This window comes from Aspergillus campestris (genome assembly GCF_002847485.1).
Source record: "Aspergillus campestris IBT 28561 chromosome Unknown P168scaffold_9, whole genome shotgun sequence".
NCBI lineage: Eukaryota > Fungi > Ascomycota > Eurotiomycetes > Eurotiales > Aspergillaceae > Aspergillus > Aspergillus campestris.
In genome coordinates this window covers 392815-407799 of record NW_020194344.1, presented here as the reverse complement: position 1 = coordinate 407799, position 14985 = coordinate 392815, and the positions used below count along the sequence as shown (strand labels likewise).

General features: G+C 54.5%; 4 protein-coding genes and 1 non-coding gene across 5 annotated transcripts; 1 reads left to right on the top strand and 4 right to left on the bottom strand.

Annotated features, from left to right (window-relative positions):
• Positions 1 to 204: 204 nt before the first annotated feature.
• Positions 205 to 2164, bottom strand: P168DRAFT_239078 (pyruvate kinase CDC19; the record flags this gene model as incomplete). Its single annotated transcript, XM_024833646.1, has 6 exons — positions 205 to 532; positions 591 to 1424; positions 1540 to 1661; positions 1717 to 1797; positions 1864 to 1955; positions 2041 to 2164. The coding sequence occupies 6 exons, from the start codon at positions 2162 to 2164 to the stop codon at positions 205 to 207; spliced, it is 1581 nt and encodes a 526-aa protein (XP_024691115.1).
• Positions 2165 to 5422: 3258 nt separating this feature from the next.
• Positions 5423 to 6835, bottom strand: P168DRAFT_239184 (F-box protein; the record flags this gene model as incomplete). Its single annotated transcript, XM_024833658.1, has 2 exons — positions 5423 to 5544; positions 5617 to 6835. 2 exons carry the CDS (start codon positions 6833 to 6835, stop codon positions 5423 to 5425), a joined length of 1341 nt encoding a protein of 446 aa, XP_024691114.1.
• An 816-nt stretch (positions 6836 to 7651) lies between these two features.
• Positions 7652 to 7725, bottom strand: P168DRAFT_t122. The gene has a single exon. It is a non-coding gene; the product is annotated as a tRNA-Ile (tRNA).
• Positions 7726 to 11409: 3684 nt separating this feature from the next.
• On the bottom strand, positions 11410 to 13453 carry P168DRAFT_328564 (uncharacterized protein). The gene is made up of 3 exons (XM_024841366.1): positions 13270 to 13453; positions 13010 to 13176; positions 11410 to 12948 (listed from the first exon to the last, which is right to left on the bottom strand). Exons 1-3 carry the CDS (start codon positions 13305 to 13307, stop codon positions 11573 to 11575), a joined length of 1581 nt encoding a protein of 526 aa, XP_024691113.1. The 5' UTR covers positions 13308 to 13453; the 3' UTR covers positions 11410 to 11572.
• A 306-nt stretch (positions 13454 to 13759) lies between these two features.
• On the top strand, positions 13760 to 14679 carry P168DRAFT_255998 (mitochondrial 37S ribosomal protein uS8m). The gene is made up of 2 exons (XM_024834498.1): positions 13760 to 13823; positions 13888 to 14679. The coding sequence occupies exon 2, from the start codon at positions 13967 to 13969 to the stop codon at positions 14477 to 14479; it is 513 nt and encodes a 170-aa protein (XP_024691112.1). The 5' UTR covers positions 13760 to 13823; positions 13888 to 13966; the 3' UTR covers positions 14480 to 14679.
• Positions 14680 to 14985: the final 306 nt, after the last annotated feature.

Genomic DNA, 14985 nt, shown 5'->3' with positions numbered 1-14985 from the left:
GCCGCGCACACTGCGTCTCGCATGTCCAACCGCAGAGAGACCGTCCAGCTAGAGCGGAGAGCATGTCGCGGTTTTTTGTTGTTCATCACTTTCGTCCCACACAGCGACCTGTCTACTACGGTTCAAGACACGCCCCCGGCGCCTACTGCCATATCGTTGTCGTTACCACATGAACCCACCTGTGGTGGTATCGCCGTCGCCGATTTATTCAGCAAGACCGAGGTTCTCCTCGGCGGGCACCACACGGACGGTGTTGGTGTGGCCCTGGCCGCCGCGCCAGCCCTGGACGCAGACGATGTTGTCGCCCTTGTTGATGATGCCGAGCTTGAGGCCGTGGGAGATACCCCACTTGAGGCGGCGGTCGACATCCTCCTGCCAGATCTTCACGTTGAAGTCGGGCTTCTTCTCGGGGAACAGGAAGGGCCAAACACCCCGGTACAAGTGAGAGTACCGCGAGGCGCGCGCGTTACGGGTGACCATCAAGATGGGGCAGACCGGGCGGTACTTGGAAACGAGACGAGCGGTGTGGCCACTGCAAAGAACCTGTTAGCGCTGGACTCGCCGAATCATGTGGGGACATCTGAACCTACCTGGTGGTCAAGACAACAATCGCACCGGCGTTGAGTTCCAGACTGGCACTGACCGCAGCCATGGCGATCGACTCCACCGTGCAGGTGGGACGAGGGGCCAGGTTACGCAGCTCATCGAAAACGTTGAAGTGAGGGGTGGCCACCTCGGCGAGCAGACAGGTTTCGGACATCATCTTCACGGCCTCCTTGGGGTAGGAGCCCTTGGCAGTCTCACCCGACAACATGACACAGTCGGCACCGTCGAGGACGGCGTTGGCAACGTCGGACACCTCGGCGCGCGTGGGACGGGGGTTGTACGTCATGGACTCCAGCATCTGCGTGGCGCAGATGACGGGCTTACCCTTGATGTTACACTTGGCGATCATCATCTTCTGGGCGATGAAGACCTTGGGGGCGGGGATCTCGATACCCAGGTCACCACGGGCGACCATGACACCATCCGTTTCCTCGAGGATCTCGTCAAAGTTGTTGACACCCTGCTGGTTCTCGATCTTGGCAATGATCTGGATCTCCTTGCCCTCTTCACCGAGGACCTCGCGGATGTGGCGGATGTCGCTTCCACGACGGATGAAGGAGGCAAAGATCATGTCGACCTGGTTCTTGCAACCGAACTTCAGATCGCTGACGTCCTTCTCGGACAGAGCGGGCAGGTCAACGTCCGTGCCGGGCAGGTTGACACCCTTACGGGACGAGATGTTGCCATTGTTCAGACACTTGACACGCAGGGTCTGGTCGTTTACAACCTCGAGCACCTCGAACGAAAGGATACCGTCGTCAACATAGATGAGCTTGCCCGGGGCGATCACCTTGGTGATGTTCTTGTAATCCAGGTACCTGAGACCAAGGTGTCAGCGCGACCTTTCTCTTTCCGACGCGATCCGCAGTTTGTGTTCCAGGAAAGCAACGGATTGTTTGTACCGAACCGCAAAGGTCGATTGGGAGGACTTACATGTTCTGATCGTCGCTGCTGTTGGCATACTGCTCGTCGGTGGTGATGTTGAGCTCATGGCCCTCCTTGATGGGGATGTCCTTGTCCCCGGTGGTGTTACCGGTACGGATCTCGGGTCCTTTCTACGAGGCCGTCAGCGTCATGTGTGGAAAGGTATTACAGCGGAGGGAAACTCACGGTATCCAAAGCGATGGCCAGGGGACGGCCGGTCTGGGTCTTGGCGGCCTCGCGGGCGTTATCGATAACGGATTGATGGTACTGGCTGAGTCAGTGGACTAGACCCAACGGCGCGGAGGAGGGGTCGAAAAGGGGGGTTGCGCTCACCTCGTACGAGCCGTGCGAGAAGTTCATGCGAACCACACAGAGACCGACTCTGCGGAGGGCGTTGATCATCTCCACCGAGTTTGTCTTGGGGCCTGGGGAAGAGAGACGGATGTCAGTGATGGAGTCCCGTCGCCCATTTGTCGGATGGAGGCGGGATGCGTGGACAGAAGGACATACCAATGGTGCCAATGATGGAGGTGCGGCGGAAGTTCTTCGCAGGAACCATCTCCGTGTTCAGCTTGGAGAGCCACTCCAGCTTCATACGGTTGCTCAAATGATCGAGAGAGGTGCTGGCCGCCATCTTGCACGGATGATTTGGTCGGTGTGGGAGAGTGAGGTAAGTGGAAGTGGATGGAGGGGAAGGGTGAGGGAGGATGGGGAAATAGATAGCAGGTCGTAGAGATTCAGAAGAATCAAAAATGGGGAAAGGGGGGAAGAAAAGAAAAATAGGATGAGGGGTGAATGTCCAGAGAGAGGAAGCCGGTGAGCGGAGAGGGAGAGGAGAAGGGGAGAAAAAGAGGGTGAGAAGACTAAGAAGAGCTGGGGAGGGGCAGGAGTGAATCCTTGGGTCCAATGTGTGTGCCCAGCGGAGAAAATGTTGATGGCCCGCTCTGCTATTAGCTGGCCGACTCTCCGGTCGGTCCTCCGTCTTGACCACTATCACTACGGAGTACAATCCCAACTATCAACTATCACTACCGACTAGTACAGAAGAAGTCTCTGGCAAGTGAAACAGAGATAGAATTTTCACACCATCTACAGAGTGTCCATCATCTACCACGTCCACCGTTTCAATGGTGAAGTCCAACAGCGATTGGAATCGCCTTATCAGGATTGACGGTATCCCATCTCATCAGGACGATCACCCCCAGAAATGAGAAACGAAGAAGAAAAAAGAAAGAACAGAAAAAAGCAGACATCAATCTTTGAACCCGCACATGACATGGTCATCAGCGTACTATGATACTGTTAGTGTGGAAAGGCCCACCCGGTTGATCCAGAGAACACACAGTGGCCAAATCTTGGGTCTCCGTTCTGGGCATTCTATCGATCATCCCTTGTCCTTCCTCCTCTATGAGGTCGGTATGACATGGAAGGCTCAGTCGAATGGTCGGTATTAAATCCCCAATGAGAAGGGAGACGGGGGCTATCTCCCCTGTAAGACCGGCCAGTGGCGCCCATACAAGTCCAGTCTCAACGGTCCCACTACTGGATACATTCCACGTAGTAACCCGGTGGGTCTAGGAACAGGTACTTTTCAGTTTCCAGTCCAACCCGACCACGGTCTACGATCACCGACTCCATCTTAGGCTTGGTTGCAGCAGACTGAACAGAGTAGTAATCTAGTAATCGACTGGAAGGATGTTAATAATAATGCATGCATAACTACAGCTGATAGATGACTCATGTGCATAATCTGAAACCCTCCCAGCCACACCTCTCAGCCACACCCGCCCAGCCACAGCCCAGCCCCCTCTTCACCGCCCTGAAACCAGCACAGTCGCCCACGTCATGTGAGCTGGCCCGACTTCTTCCATTCTCTCCAACACGCGATCTCTATCTCAAGATCTGTCGGTCTCTAGTGATATCTACACCAGAACATCTGATTCTCAATCACTCTGATCCTTACTTGCTACTCCACCCCCACTGAATCCTCCCGATCGACGATCTACAATCAACGCTACCCTTCCTCAGTCATCATGGTAGGTCTCGTCGGTCCCTGCCTCTACCTAGGTGCTGGCATGGTAGCCAGCAACTGGATCGTTGGATGGGTACTACTACCACGGGCCTTGCATTGTTCGCATTTGAGAAATCACCCTGGATAATGGCTGACGTCTCTTGGGTACACACTACAGATCGGTCGACTTGGTCATTACGCTTTTGATGCCGTCTTGCGTTCGTCTCCCTTGCTTAATTCTTAACTCTTAAAGGGGACGAGATAAACTAACGTTGGTTGTATCATGCAGTCTCTGCCTTTTTGGCCGGCGTCAAGCGCTCCACTGGTCTTACGTAAATACTTACCCCTCTTGTCTCTTATCGCTTATGGGATTGCTTTTGCTTGTCTATCAATCCGATCGTATACCCTGATCGTGTTATGAAAGAAACCCAACTAACTGGTTCGCCTCTGCGTCCCTCTGCCCACCGGAGGGATCGCGTGGGGTCTGTCACAGCCCCAGTCTACAATCCGACAAAATCACCGATAACAAGGACTTTAAGAAGTGGATCGATAGCTACCTTGGTGTGGGCGAGTGGGTGATGGATCAGTCGGTTGCTGTGTTGGGTACTTCCAGCTTTTTTGAGCGGAAGCGGTGAGATCCTCCTGGTAGTCACAGCTTGGTCCTCTCCGTCTGTGACTGACGTTGGATGTCTCTTTCTACCTCCGTCGACTGGAATCGGCTTGGTCTAGTCTGTCGGAGATCTTGATCTTATACAGGGCGAACATGCTAGAGGTCAGGTCAGTTCTCGACTGTCAGCTAGCTGTTCATGATTGATGACTGTTTTCTTCTTCTTTCTGTCTGTTCTTCTGTTTCCATTCTCGGGTTCATCTCATTCACCCACCATTCTTATCTCTATATCCTTCATGATACTGCCTTTTTGGCTCGATTTTCACCAACAATGGCGTTAGACATGGGTTTTCTTCTTTTTCTTCTTTTTTGACCCTTGTTTGCTTGTGCACTTACTGCATGTCTGGATCTTCTCCCCAGAAGACTCTCTCAGCGGATGTCTCTCTATCTCCTGGCATATTCGCATGTACATACATAAGTACGCCAGTCAAGCCAGTCAAGCAAATCAAGCAAGCACATAGCACACTCCACTCCAGCTATCCAACTATCCATTAGCTTATCACCTATGTTATCATCATTGCACACCACACCATACCTCCCATATATCCATCCAACTTCCAACAGTGAACCTCACCCCCTCAATCACACATACATGAAACACGAAACCCAACCGTAACACACCTAACCAACCCCCCATAGCCTGTAAGAATCAAGCCAGCCCACGTCCAGGGGTGTTCGATAGTGGGGTTCGTCCGCACGGACTGTCACATCCGTTCCGTTTCCCCCGCCCCTCTTGTCAGATGGACCTTGCGTGCTTAGGTAGTGTGGGACACTCAAGTGAATACCTAAGCAAGGGGGTGGGGGAATATACTCCCTTACGTGAGATGTGAGATGTGAGACGTCATATTTATCTTTTGGGCCTGCACTGTAGGTCCGTCGTCGTAGATACCTACTATCGAGGAGGGAGGGTCCATTCATGGCTGGATCATGTGCATCTATCTCTGACAAGAGAGGCAGGGTACAAGATATTGACCTCCCAGTTTGTTGCCATTGCTAGGAGGCACCTGTTTTATCCAACACTCCCTGTCTCTCTAGTAAGGTAGGTAGATAGATAAGCTTACGTCCATCAACAACCAACTTGCATATATCGAAAGAAGAAGAAAAAAAAAGTACATTCATGATTATACCCTTCCATATACAAAAGGGATGCCATGTCTCGTCAGTCGTAGTCGTAGTCGTAGTCGTAGTCATAAGTCACAGGGACGGCACTCCGTTCACGTCCGAATCAGCGCGTCGATATCCAGGCGACGGAAATAGGTAATATGGCCCATGGCTTCCCAGTAATGGGCTATATAGTCGGGGGAGATCAGGATCAGCTGCGAGTCGATGAATGTGTCTGTTGTATGCAAGTCAGCGGGAACACGTCATGCATTGAACTCGTCTGTTTGGCAGGGATAGACGAGCTTACCATCTCGAAAACCTAGACCCGCTACGTGGCCCCTACTGCGCACAATCCGGGATCCCTGGAAGAGGGCTTCCTCTGCGACCCGGATGAAGCCTCCCGGGCCGATGTCGTCGGAGATGAATGAGATCTCGCCGCGGGGGACGTTCGGGTCCCCCGTAAGTTTAATGCCCTTGAGGCTGCCGCGTTGGATCGGGCCGTCGTCGTGGGGCTCGGTCTCGCTCGGAGGTGGGGTCGGGTCCTCGCTGCGATCGCCTTGCATGAATAGTAGGAACTCGCAGCCGTGCGCCGCGTAGTCACCCACCCAGATGCCCTGGTACGGTTTTTCCGGGGTCGGCGTGTAGAGGCTGGGGTCTAGCGTGGCGTAGGTCGACAGGGTCTCCCCCCGGCTGAAGATGGGCATGCCCATGCGGAGATGCGCCCACCGCCGGATCCGAAATGCATGTTCTGACATCTGCGTCAGCCGGCGCGGGGGCTGGTCCCATCCCGACTGCTGGGTGTCGGCGTCGCGGTGGACGCGAACGCTGCTGGGGATCGCCGGTGGCGGCCACTGCTCGATGGGGTCGGGGTCCAATGGCTGCTCGGTGGAGCAGAGTAGAAACGCGTTGGATACATGCTGCATCTCGAGAGGCAGGGGCATCCGGGTCTCGCCATGCAGATAGCGCGTGGGTCGACCCTCCCGCTGGTTCTTCAAAAACAGCACAGGGTCGTCGAGCCAGAGGCTGACCTTGGGGTGGAAGTTCTGGATGATGACGTCCGTATTCCACTCCCAGGTTTGGAAGTGATTGGTGCGCCTCTCCGCGATGACGCGGTAGGCCTCGATGACCCCGCGTCGGTTGTCGTAGCGGGCGAGGATGAGGTTCCCGGTGTGCTCCGTATCCGAGAACCAGATCTTGTGCTGCGGGATGAACCAGCAGGGGTGGTGGGCGATATAGAGACTGCGGAAGGAGTCAAAGGGGCCCGCATCGTTGATCTTGTCCGGGAGGTAGGAGTTGATCAGGCTCGCCCACAGCCGATCGTTGGCTGCGTGTTTGGCGAACGAGCGACATGTGGCTGACACCCGCGCGAGGTCCTGCGCCGAGAGATACGACAGGATCTGCAGGAGGAGTTCGAGGGGGAGCTGTTCGAAGGGCGATTTGACGACCCGATGAATACTGTTTTCCATGTCGGACATGGGGAAAGGCAGGTCCTCCTCTTCTTCCACCTCCTCGTCCTTGTCCACCATCGGGGAGGGGTAGTGGCGATGGTGTTGCCCCAGGGTTGGGACTAAATTCCAGGTCGCCGACACCACGGCCATCGAGGGATTATTTCCGGTCAACAGGGGGGGGTAGACGAGGTGACAAAATGGACGACCATAGATTGCCGCGTAGCTAGCGATGGGGGAGTGCGAAAGATGCCCGTCTTTGGGTAACTAATCTCTGCGCCCAATATACAATCATCGGGGGGTTGATGATGAAGGAAGTAGCGAGGGAGAGGATCAAGCGAGAGATCGCTGGGTGAGACCGGGTTGGTATTATCGTGATCGCTGCGAGGCGTAGGTATCAATGTCGTAGCAATCCGTCATCCACATGGATCTGTCGATAGAGTTGGTTGATAAGAAAGGAAAGACGGGGAAGTAGAATAGGTGATTGCAGGAAGTTGGCGGTACGACAGACCAAGAGTCCGATGACATCACGGAGTATTCAGATGAAAACAAAAGAGGGGTCTGTGGTTCTCGTGTGATCGGGGAAGGTCCATGGAATTGGGACCTTTTCTTTCTTTTGTTATTTCTTCATTTCTTTCTTTTTCTCCTTGTTGGACCATCTGGATCGGTCGGATTGGACTGATCCACATAAATGAACGCGTTGGAGAGGATGAACTAGGCCAGGACAATAAAGTTGTGATGGAGTACACTAGGGAACAAGACCCTTTCCAGTGTTATTGTCGAGTGAGGTTATCCCATTATAGTATAGAGTTAGATTAAAAGGTAAAAAGTAATATAAAATAGAATATATTCATGTAGATAATAGTGAAAATAAAAAGGAAAAAAGAAAAAAAGAAGTGGTCCCAGTGAGGCTCGAACTCACGACTTTAGAGTTATTAGCTCTACACTCTAACCAACTGAGTTATAGGACCCGGTTATTGTGAACCCAGTCGAGTCTGTGCTATATCATAGACTCTTACTTTCAAGGATCGACCATCGCTTAGAATCGAAGCCAGGTGGAAGCCGGTTCGCAGTACGTCTAACCCCCGATCATCCCCAACTGATTGGCCCTGCTTTCTGCAAGCTGGCCTTTAGAATAGTGGAGAGCCCCGGATATTACACTCGTCTCAACGAGGGGTCAGAATGATGATCCAAGGCGGGTTGTCGGGCTGACAAGAAACCCAGTGGCCCCTGGATGAGATTACCCTGTGTAGGGACCCCATTACGCAGTCAGCGCAACTACCTCCTCCCCCTCTCGAAGACTCCTGAGTACTGAGTGCTCCGTACTCAATCTAAGTATGGAGTCTATGGACGAAGGATGGTCGATGCGATCATGATTGTCAATGACGCGAGGGACCTGGACGTCCGATCGGGACGGGACGCGATCCGTTCCCAGATCTTGCAAGGGGATTCCATCATGCCAGCAATAGATTCCCAGCCTTGGTTTCCAGAACAGTAACGGTCAATCAATAGTGGCTGACACTATAAGACCACCCCAAGGGGGGGAATTCTGGAAGGAAAGAGGAAAGTGGATAACGGAGGATGCCGGGGAAGACCAACTCGTCGAAACGGGGAAGAAGCCTAAGAAGGATTGGGTTTCTATTTTTGTTCTGATGATGATGTTCGATTGCTCTGGAAAAGTGTATCCTTCCATTAACCCAGTGGATCATTGCCCATCCCATTAATAAGAAGAATGGTTTGAAACCAAATCCCATTAATCTGACGCCGCGGATCCGACCCCTGAAACGGCTGCCTGAGGCCCGCCGCCATGTCCCACCATCGGACTTTCTCCTTTCCTTCTTCTCCTCTTCTTCCTTCTTCTCCCTTCACTCTCTTCCCCTTCATTATTCTTATGCCTTGACCCATTCCTTCTTTGACTGGCTGAACCGATCTATCATGTTTTGGGCTTTTCCTGCATGGTCTCACTTGCTTTGATCTCCCTGCGTCCCTCTCTCTCCTTCCTGTGTTTATATCACGTCACCCTTCCCCCCCTCCTCCGGAAAAAGACGCGTCCTGCATCCTCCCCCTCCCCCCCAAATCCCCCAGCGACCGTCGCCCTGTCGGTTTGCGAGCGGTTGGGTTTGATCATTACACATATTAAAAACAACAGCTCGGAGCAATCTCCCATCAAATTTGCTTCCATCCATCACCCCGCCGCTGGCGCCTAAAAAGTTTCCCATCGGACCACGTTGCCCACCGTGAGAGGCTCATACGGCGCCCGCCCCCCGCTCTCTTTGAGTCAGTCCGGGTCGCATCCGTCGCACTTACAGGAAGTCATGGCTCATCCGGGGGTGAGGAATCTGTTGGCCAGATTCGAAAGTGGTCAGAGTACCACCACCACCTCTCCGCCCTCCCGGGGTCGATCTCCCGCTGGGTCGGATAACTCGGGCTCGAGTAGGCCCTTGTCCAAGGTGCGCGCCAGCTTCATTGCCGTCGATGGCGTCGTGCAATCCAGTTCTCCGGGTACGAACAGGGTCCGAAGCTACAATTCGGATGATCTGGAGGCCAGTGCCACCCTGAAAAGCCCACTGTCTGCGTCACCCACCAGAAACCCGGTCCCGGCTTCTCCTGAGGATGGTGTGGACCATTCCGCCAAGGATAACCCTCGGAAGGTGGGATCAGAGCCTGTCAAGCTACCGGTAGTGGAGATGGAGAAGAAGACCCCCGAGGTGAACACGGCGCCGAACAAGGAAAACCAGCCCACCGACCATTCGACCACCGAAGCGACGCCCCAGAAGGCCACGAAGACAGTGGCCAAGCGGCCATCGACCATTGAGGTTCGCAAGACGGTCCCCAACAAGGCTGCATCCAAACCCGCCGCCAAGTCCTCGTCCAATCCACGGACCCCCACGTCCCCAGCACACCCCAGCGACAACGAGAAGGCTGCGCGACCGGCGCGGACGACCAAGCCGGCTGCGAGCGAAGCGCCGAAGGCGGCAACCCACAAGGCTAGCCGCACGGCCTTGAACACCACGGCCAAGCCGACCGCGCGCCCCCCTCGATCCTCGATGCCCGCGCGGGAGACGGCAAGATCGGCCGCTGCACCCCCCACGCGCACCACCAAGCCGGCCCGTACCCCTGCTACTACGACCACGACTTCGAGCCTGTCTCGAAAGCCTTCCACTCTGAAGCCTGCCAGAAACGGAGCCCAGCAGCGCGCGACGACCCCGAGTGGTGCGAAGCAAGCGTCGAAACAAAACCCCGTCGAACGACCTCAGTCCCGAGTCAGCAGCAATGGCAGCAGCTCCCGACCGGTTGATGAGGGGTTCTTGGCCCGGATGATGCGCCCTACCGCCAGCTCGGCTAGCAAGGTGCATGACAAGGATGTCAAGAGCCCTCCTCGGGCCTCGAAGCCCTCCCGCGCTCCAGTCAAGAAGGTTGCCCCCAAGACCACCTCCCGTGCAGTCCCGCCCAAGGAAAAGACTGCGCCGAAGAAATCATCGGAGGAGAAGCCGGTGGCCGCGCCAGTTGAGGCGAGCCAGCCTACCCGGACTCCGAGCCCCGAGAAGGCTTCTGAGCCTGCGACCGATGTTGAGCCTAAGGAGTTGGTCGGAACCCTTGAGGAGTCGGCCCCCGCCGTCGAGGAATCCTATCCCTCGTCCGTCGAAGCGATCGAAGAGGAGCCCGTGGCCGACGTGGCAACCGATGACGCTCCTGTCGAGTCATCTGCTACTCCTGAGGTGACGGCTGATGCCGTCTCCACTCAGGACGAGCCCGTCGCGAATGTGACGGAGGCTCCGGTCGAGCAGACCACCGAGCTCTCCTCCACCGTTCCCACGGAGCAGCCTATCTCTTCTCCGGAGATCAAGGCGCCTGAAGCAGTCGAGCCCGTCGCCGAAGTCCCTCAAGTCACCGAACCCGTGGAGCCCAAGGAGTCGGCCGTTTCCGAATCGCTAGTGGACACGGACGTTGAACCCGTTGAGAAGCCCAGCGAGAAAGCTGCGGAGAACCAGGGTCAGGTTGATTTCGGTATGGACATGCTTAGCTTGATCTAGATCTGAGTCTAACTTGCACCTCAAGGAAATTGAGTCTACCTGTCCACGGTTCCTTCGGACCCTTCCTCTAAGCTTTACCCCTCTCCCCATCTTGGGGTTTTCATGTTGACGGTCTGTACATCAAATTTATACCCCGCGAAAGCCACGATGAACAGCACATGTCATCTTCAAATTATTTTACACTTCGATGTCCCTTTTTGATATTTTTTCTCTTCTTTTTTCCCTTTTTTTTTCTACCATTCATCTTCACTTTTTGACTATTTTTTTCATCATTTACCGGATTCAGACGGGTCATCCATGTACCATATGAACCCGGATGGCGCCCGAGGACGGATGCATGCCAGAGGATTGACTTGGAGGAGTTGCTTTAGGTTTTCTTTTGATGGGTTTAGCGTGATCCCCAGCATCTTTGCATATGTCCTGTAGGAGTCGATTTAGGGTTTTTTTTGTTGTTTTTATTATCTTCTCTTCTCTTCCTATTCTTCTTTCTCCTCGACTGAGGTGTGCTTTATTTTCTTCGATTCTAGTGATATATACTTTGCGTTATATTCTGGTATGTTAGTTTGTCGTATTTGATCTTTATCGTCTATCTGGAAGTTTACCTTAGATCTCACCGGTCATCTGAATATACTACCTAGTAAATACTATACCCTATTCCTAAGCGCCAATCATATTACAAGGAGGACAGAAATCGAGATAACACAACTTGAAAAAAGCAACGACCCTACCAGATCACAGATCCAGGGTATAATATATAAATAAACACTATCCCCACGACGACAAATCAAAGCCTCTTCTCCAACTTCTTAAACAGCCGACTCACACCCGCTTCCACCCGGCTTGCGCCGTCCTCCAGCTTGCGCGGGCGCGAGCCCGGGTTCTGCACTGCCTTCTGGGCGTATTTCTGGTGTTTGGTGCCAGCTTCGGCTTCGGTGGGACGGTAGAGTTGGTTGTGGATGTCGTAGTCGCTGCCGAAGGATTGTTGTCTCTGCGGGGTTGAGTCGTAGGTGTAGTTTGAGTAGCCGCCGACTGGGGGTGGGGACGATACGGGTTGTTGGACTTGGGCTTGGGTGGGTGGTGGTGGGGGTGCGGGGGCGTAGAGACCCGGGGACTGTTGGGGTTGGCTGTATAGGTGTGCGTTTGGGTCTCTGGGGGGAGGGGCAAAGGACATTGGGCCCGGTGGGGTGGGCGCTGCTGGTTGGGGGCTGCCTGTGCTGCCTGTGAGGAATGATGGCGCGTAGGATGGGACGCCTGGCGGGCTTTGCACGGACGATCGGGAGGATAGAGAGGCGGAGTGGGTCGGGCCTGGGGCTGGCGGGAACCCGGTACTTGGGGGTAGTCCGGCGCTGGGGGGTGGTGAGACGTAGCCTCCGGGCATGCTGTTGTAGGGCAGACCTGCGCTGGGTGGAGGAGGTGCATAGCCTGCTGGTACGGCGCCGGTGAGATGAGGTGGAGGCGAATGTGGAACACCATTGTCGGCGACCGCCGCTGTAGCTAACCCCGTGCCACCCCCTGCGTCAACTGGAGGTGGCGTTTTCTCGCGATGTTGGATGGGCTCGGGTGCAGCTGGTGCTGCGGGATTGTAGGGCAAAGGTGCACACTGGGGGGAGTCTCTTTGCGCCTCTGCAGGAGGCTGAGGTACAGCCGCTGTCTGCTGGGTTGGAGGGGATGGTCCCCCGAGCGGAGGCGGGGGAGGGAGTGGAAGAGCGCTGGGAGCAGCGGCTGTCTGGAAGGTGGACGCGGGCGTCGAGGAAACACTTTCTCCGCCAGGTCCCCGGGTATGTCCATGCTGGTAGGCGGGATCGGAGATGGCTATATTCTCCAATTGTTGCACAACCGGGTTGACGGTGCTCTGCGGGGGAGGCGGGTAGGGGTGTCGATCCGTTGAGATATTCGTCTGGGGGAGATACACCTCGACCAGATCGAGAAATTGAGTGGCATCGTCTTGGGTCCAGAAGTAGATATCCAGGGTATGGAGGCGCAACAAGGCCCTGGATCCGTCGCGCGGATCACCGCTCGGCAACTGCCACTCACAGGCACTTGTGGCGCCTGGAGGAGGCGGAAAGGCCTGCTGGTGCTGGTCCCGTGTCTCTCTCTCCACAGTCAAAGTACACAGGGTGGGGAAGTTGGTGGAATGGAGAAAGTGAACATTGTCCAGACCTGGACTACGGTTAGCTTGGCCACATGCAAGTCACTGACACCGGAATGACCATGGACCAACCTCCATTGAACGCATCCTGTTCTGGCGAGCCAGGATGGTTTGCTACTTCAAGCCTGGTCTTACGCTGAGTCGCATTGTGATAGAGATAGAGATATGAGCCTTTATCAAACCGATGCTGCAGTGGTTTGGGGGTTGGGTCAGTGAAGTAGTAATGAATATCCGCAAAACTATACAGGAATTGATCAGCAAGAGTTCATATTCTCTATTAACAGAGACAGATCCAGATCAGTCACTGCGGGGTAGCAAGAGTCAGCACTCACACTGTCAACAGGCGTTCTTCCCCCGGTAATGGAGGCATGATGGTTGATCAGGGGATATGTGGTTCTAAAAGGCACAAGGCAAGGTGATGTAGGAGAAGAAGAGGAGTGTCACAGGCCATGGTGAAATAAATAGCAGGCAACCGCAACGAACAGCGATCTCTGCAAGAAGCTCTTGGGACGAGGGGAAGGATTCAGGACTGAGCCTGTGAGAGAGAGGATTGGGAAGGTCGGCGGTTACAAGAGCGCTTCCAGAGGCGTGACTGCACTGTGATAGGTGCATAACGTGCATCTCGTGCATACTCCATATCGGCCAATCATAATTCTTCTGGCCTGGGGCATGAATTCAGGCACTAAGGCATGAAGATACTAAGGTAGCAAGGCACAAGGCACCAAGGCACCAAGGCAGGAATGCGGAGCGGAGGCCGGCTTATCGTGTCTCCGAAAATTTCATCTGGGCTTCCCGTCTGGCTTGGGCTGGGTAAGTGTAGACTGCTGTTCAATTGAGTCCTATCATAACAACTTCGATTCCGAAGGGGAGTTGTACACTCGCAAAGGTAAATATCTGAACAACTTGAACACTTGCATTTTCTAATTGCATAGCTGACATCTCCATTCTAGCCCTAGTCACCTCAATAACTCCCGAGTCGCAATCCCCAGAACCCCGATCGCGCCTTTTGCTTTCCCATAACGATCCATCATGTCTCTCGTCAACCTTTCTCACGTCTGTTCGCATTTGAACAATGCGTGCAAGGCCCGCCTGGCTATCACCTCGATCCCCAACTCCAACCTCCACCTGAAGCTCAGCCACGCCCTCCAGAACTCTGGCTATATCTCCTCCGTCATCCGAGGCGGCCCGACCCCCCCTCCGAAACACACCATCCTGGGTACTCCGACTGTTAGCGATGGTAACGCGGGCGTGGAACCCGTGACGCAGGACAACGTTGCCTCCCGACGACTGTGGCTGGGCCTGAAGTACTGGCAGAGCGAGCCCGTCCTGGGGAAGATGACCATGATCAGCAAGCCGACAAGACGGATCACCATCGATGTGACTGGACTCCGACAAGTCATCCGAGGCGAGAAATATCAGACGGTGGAGGGATTGCGGTCGCCGGGTGAGAACCTGTATCTGTCGACGGATCGGGGCATCATGGAAGCGCGCGAGTGTGTTGAGAAACAAATAGGCGGATTGGTTCTGTGCCGGGTTCAATAGGTTGCTGACCCGCGAGGATAACAAGGAAGAGGGACCTGGGTTGTTCCGCTTTCTGGATGCGTCGTTGGATTTTGCATTTACCCCGGAGTTTGGTCAGTCGCGATGTCTCCTCCCATGCTTTGTGTATCTGATGTTTGCGACTGTTGGGATGGATACCTTGTATAGTAACATACGCTCGAATTCATGTATCATTCTTTGATCACTAGTATTGGTGGTGCGTTTCTTCGTAGTAGTCTGTTCAGGGTGGGCGTGGGTCGGGTCAGAGGTCCCTCGGTTGCTATGGGCGGAATGGACGGAGTGACGATGTGATGGGGTTGTCCGCATCTCCGCTCCCTTCCAACCATCCGAGGGATTCCCCCTGCGTGGTCTATGGACAGTAGGCTCCTCAACTACGTCCAACCTCTTCGACAAGCAGAACAACGCGATCATCTCGGCGTACGCCATTGTCTTCCAACCTGCTATCCTCGATTGCAATCGATTCATATCCAAGACCCTGTCAAGGGTTG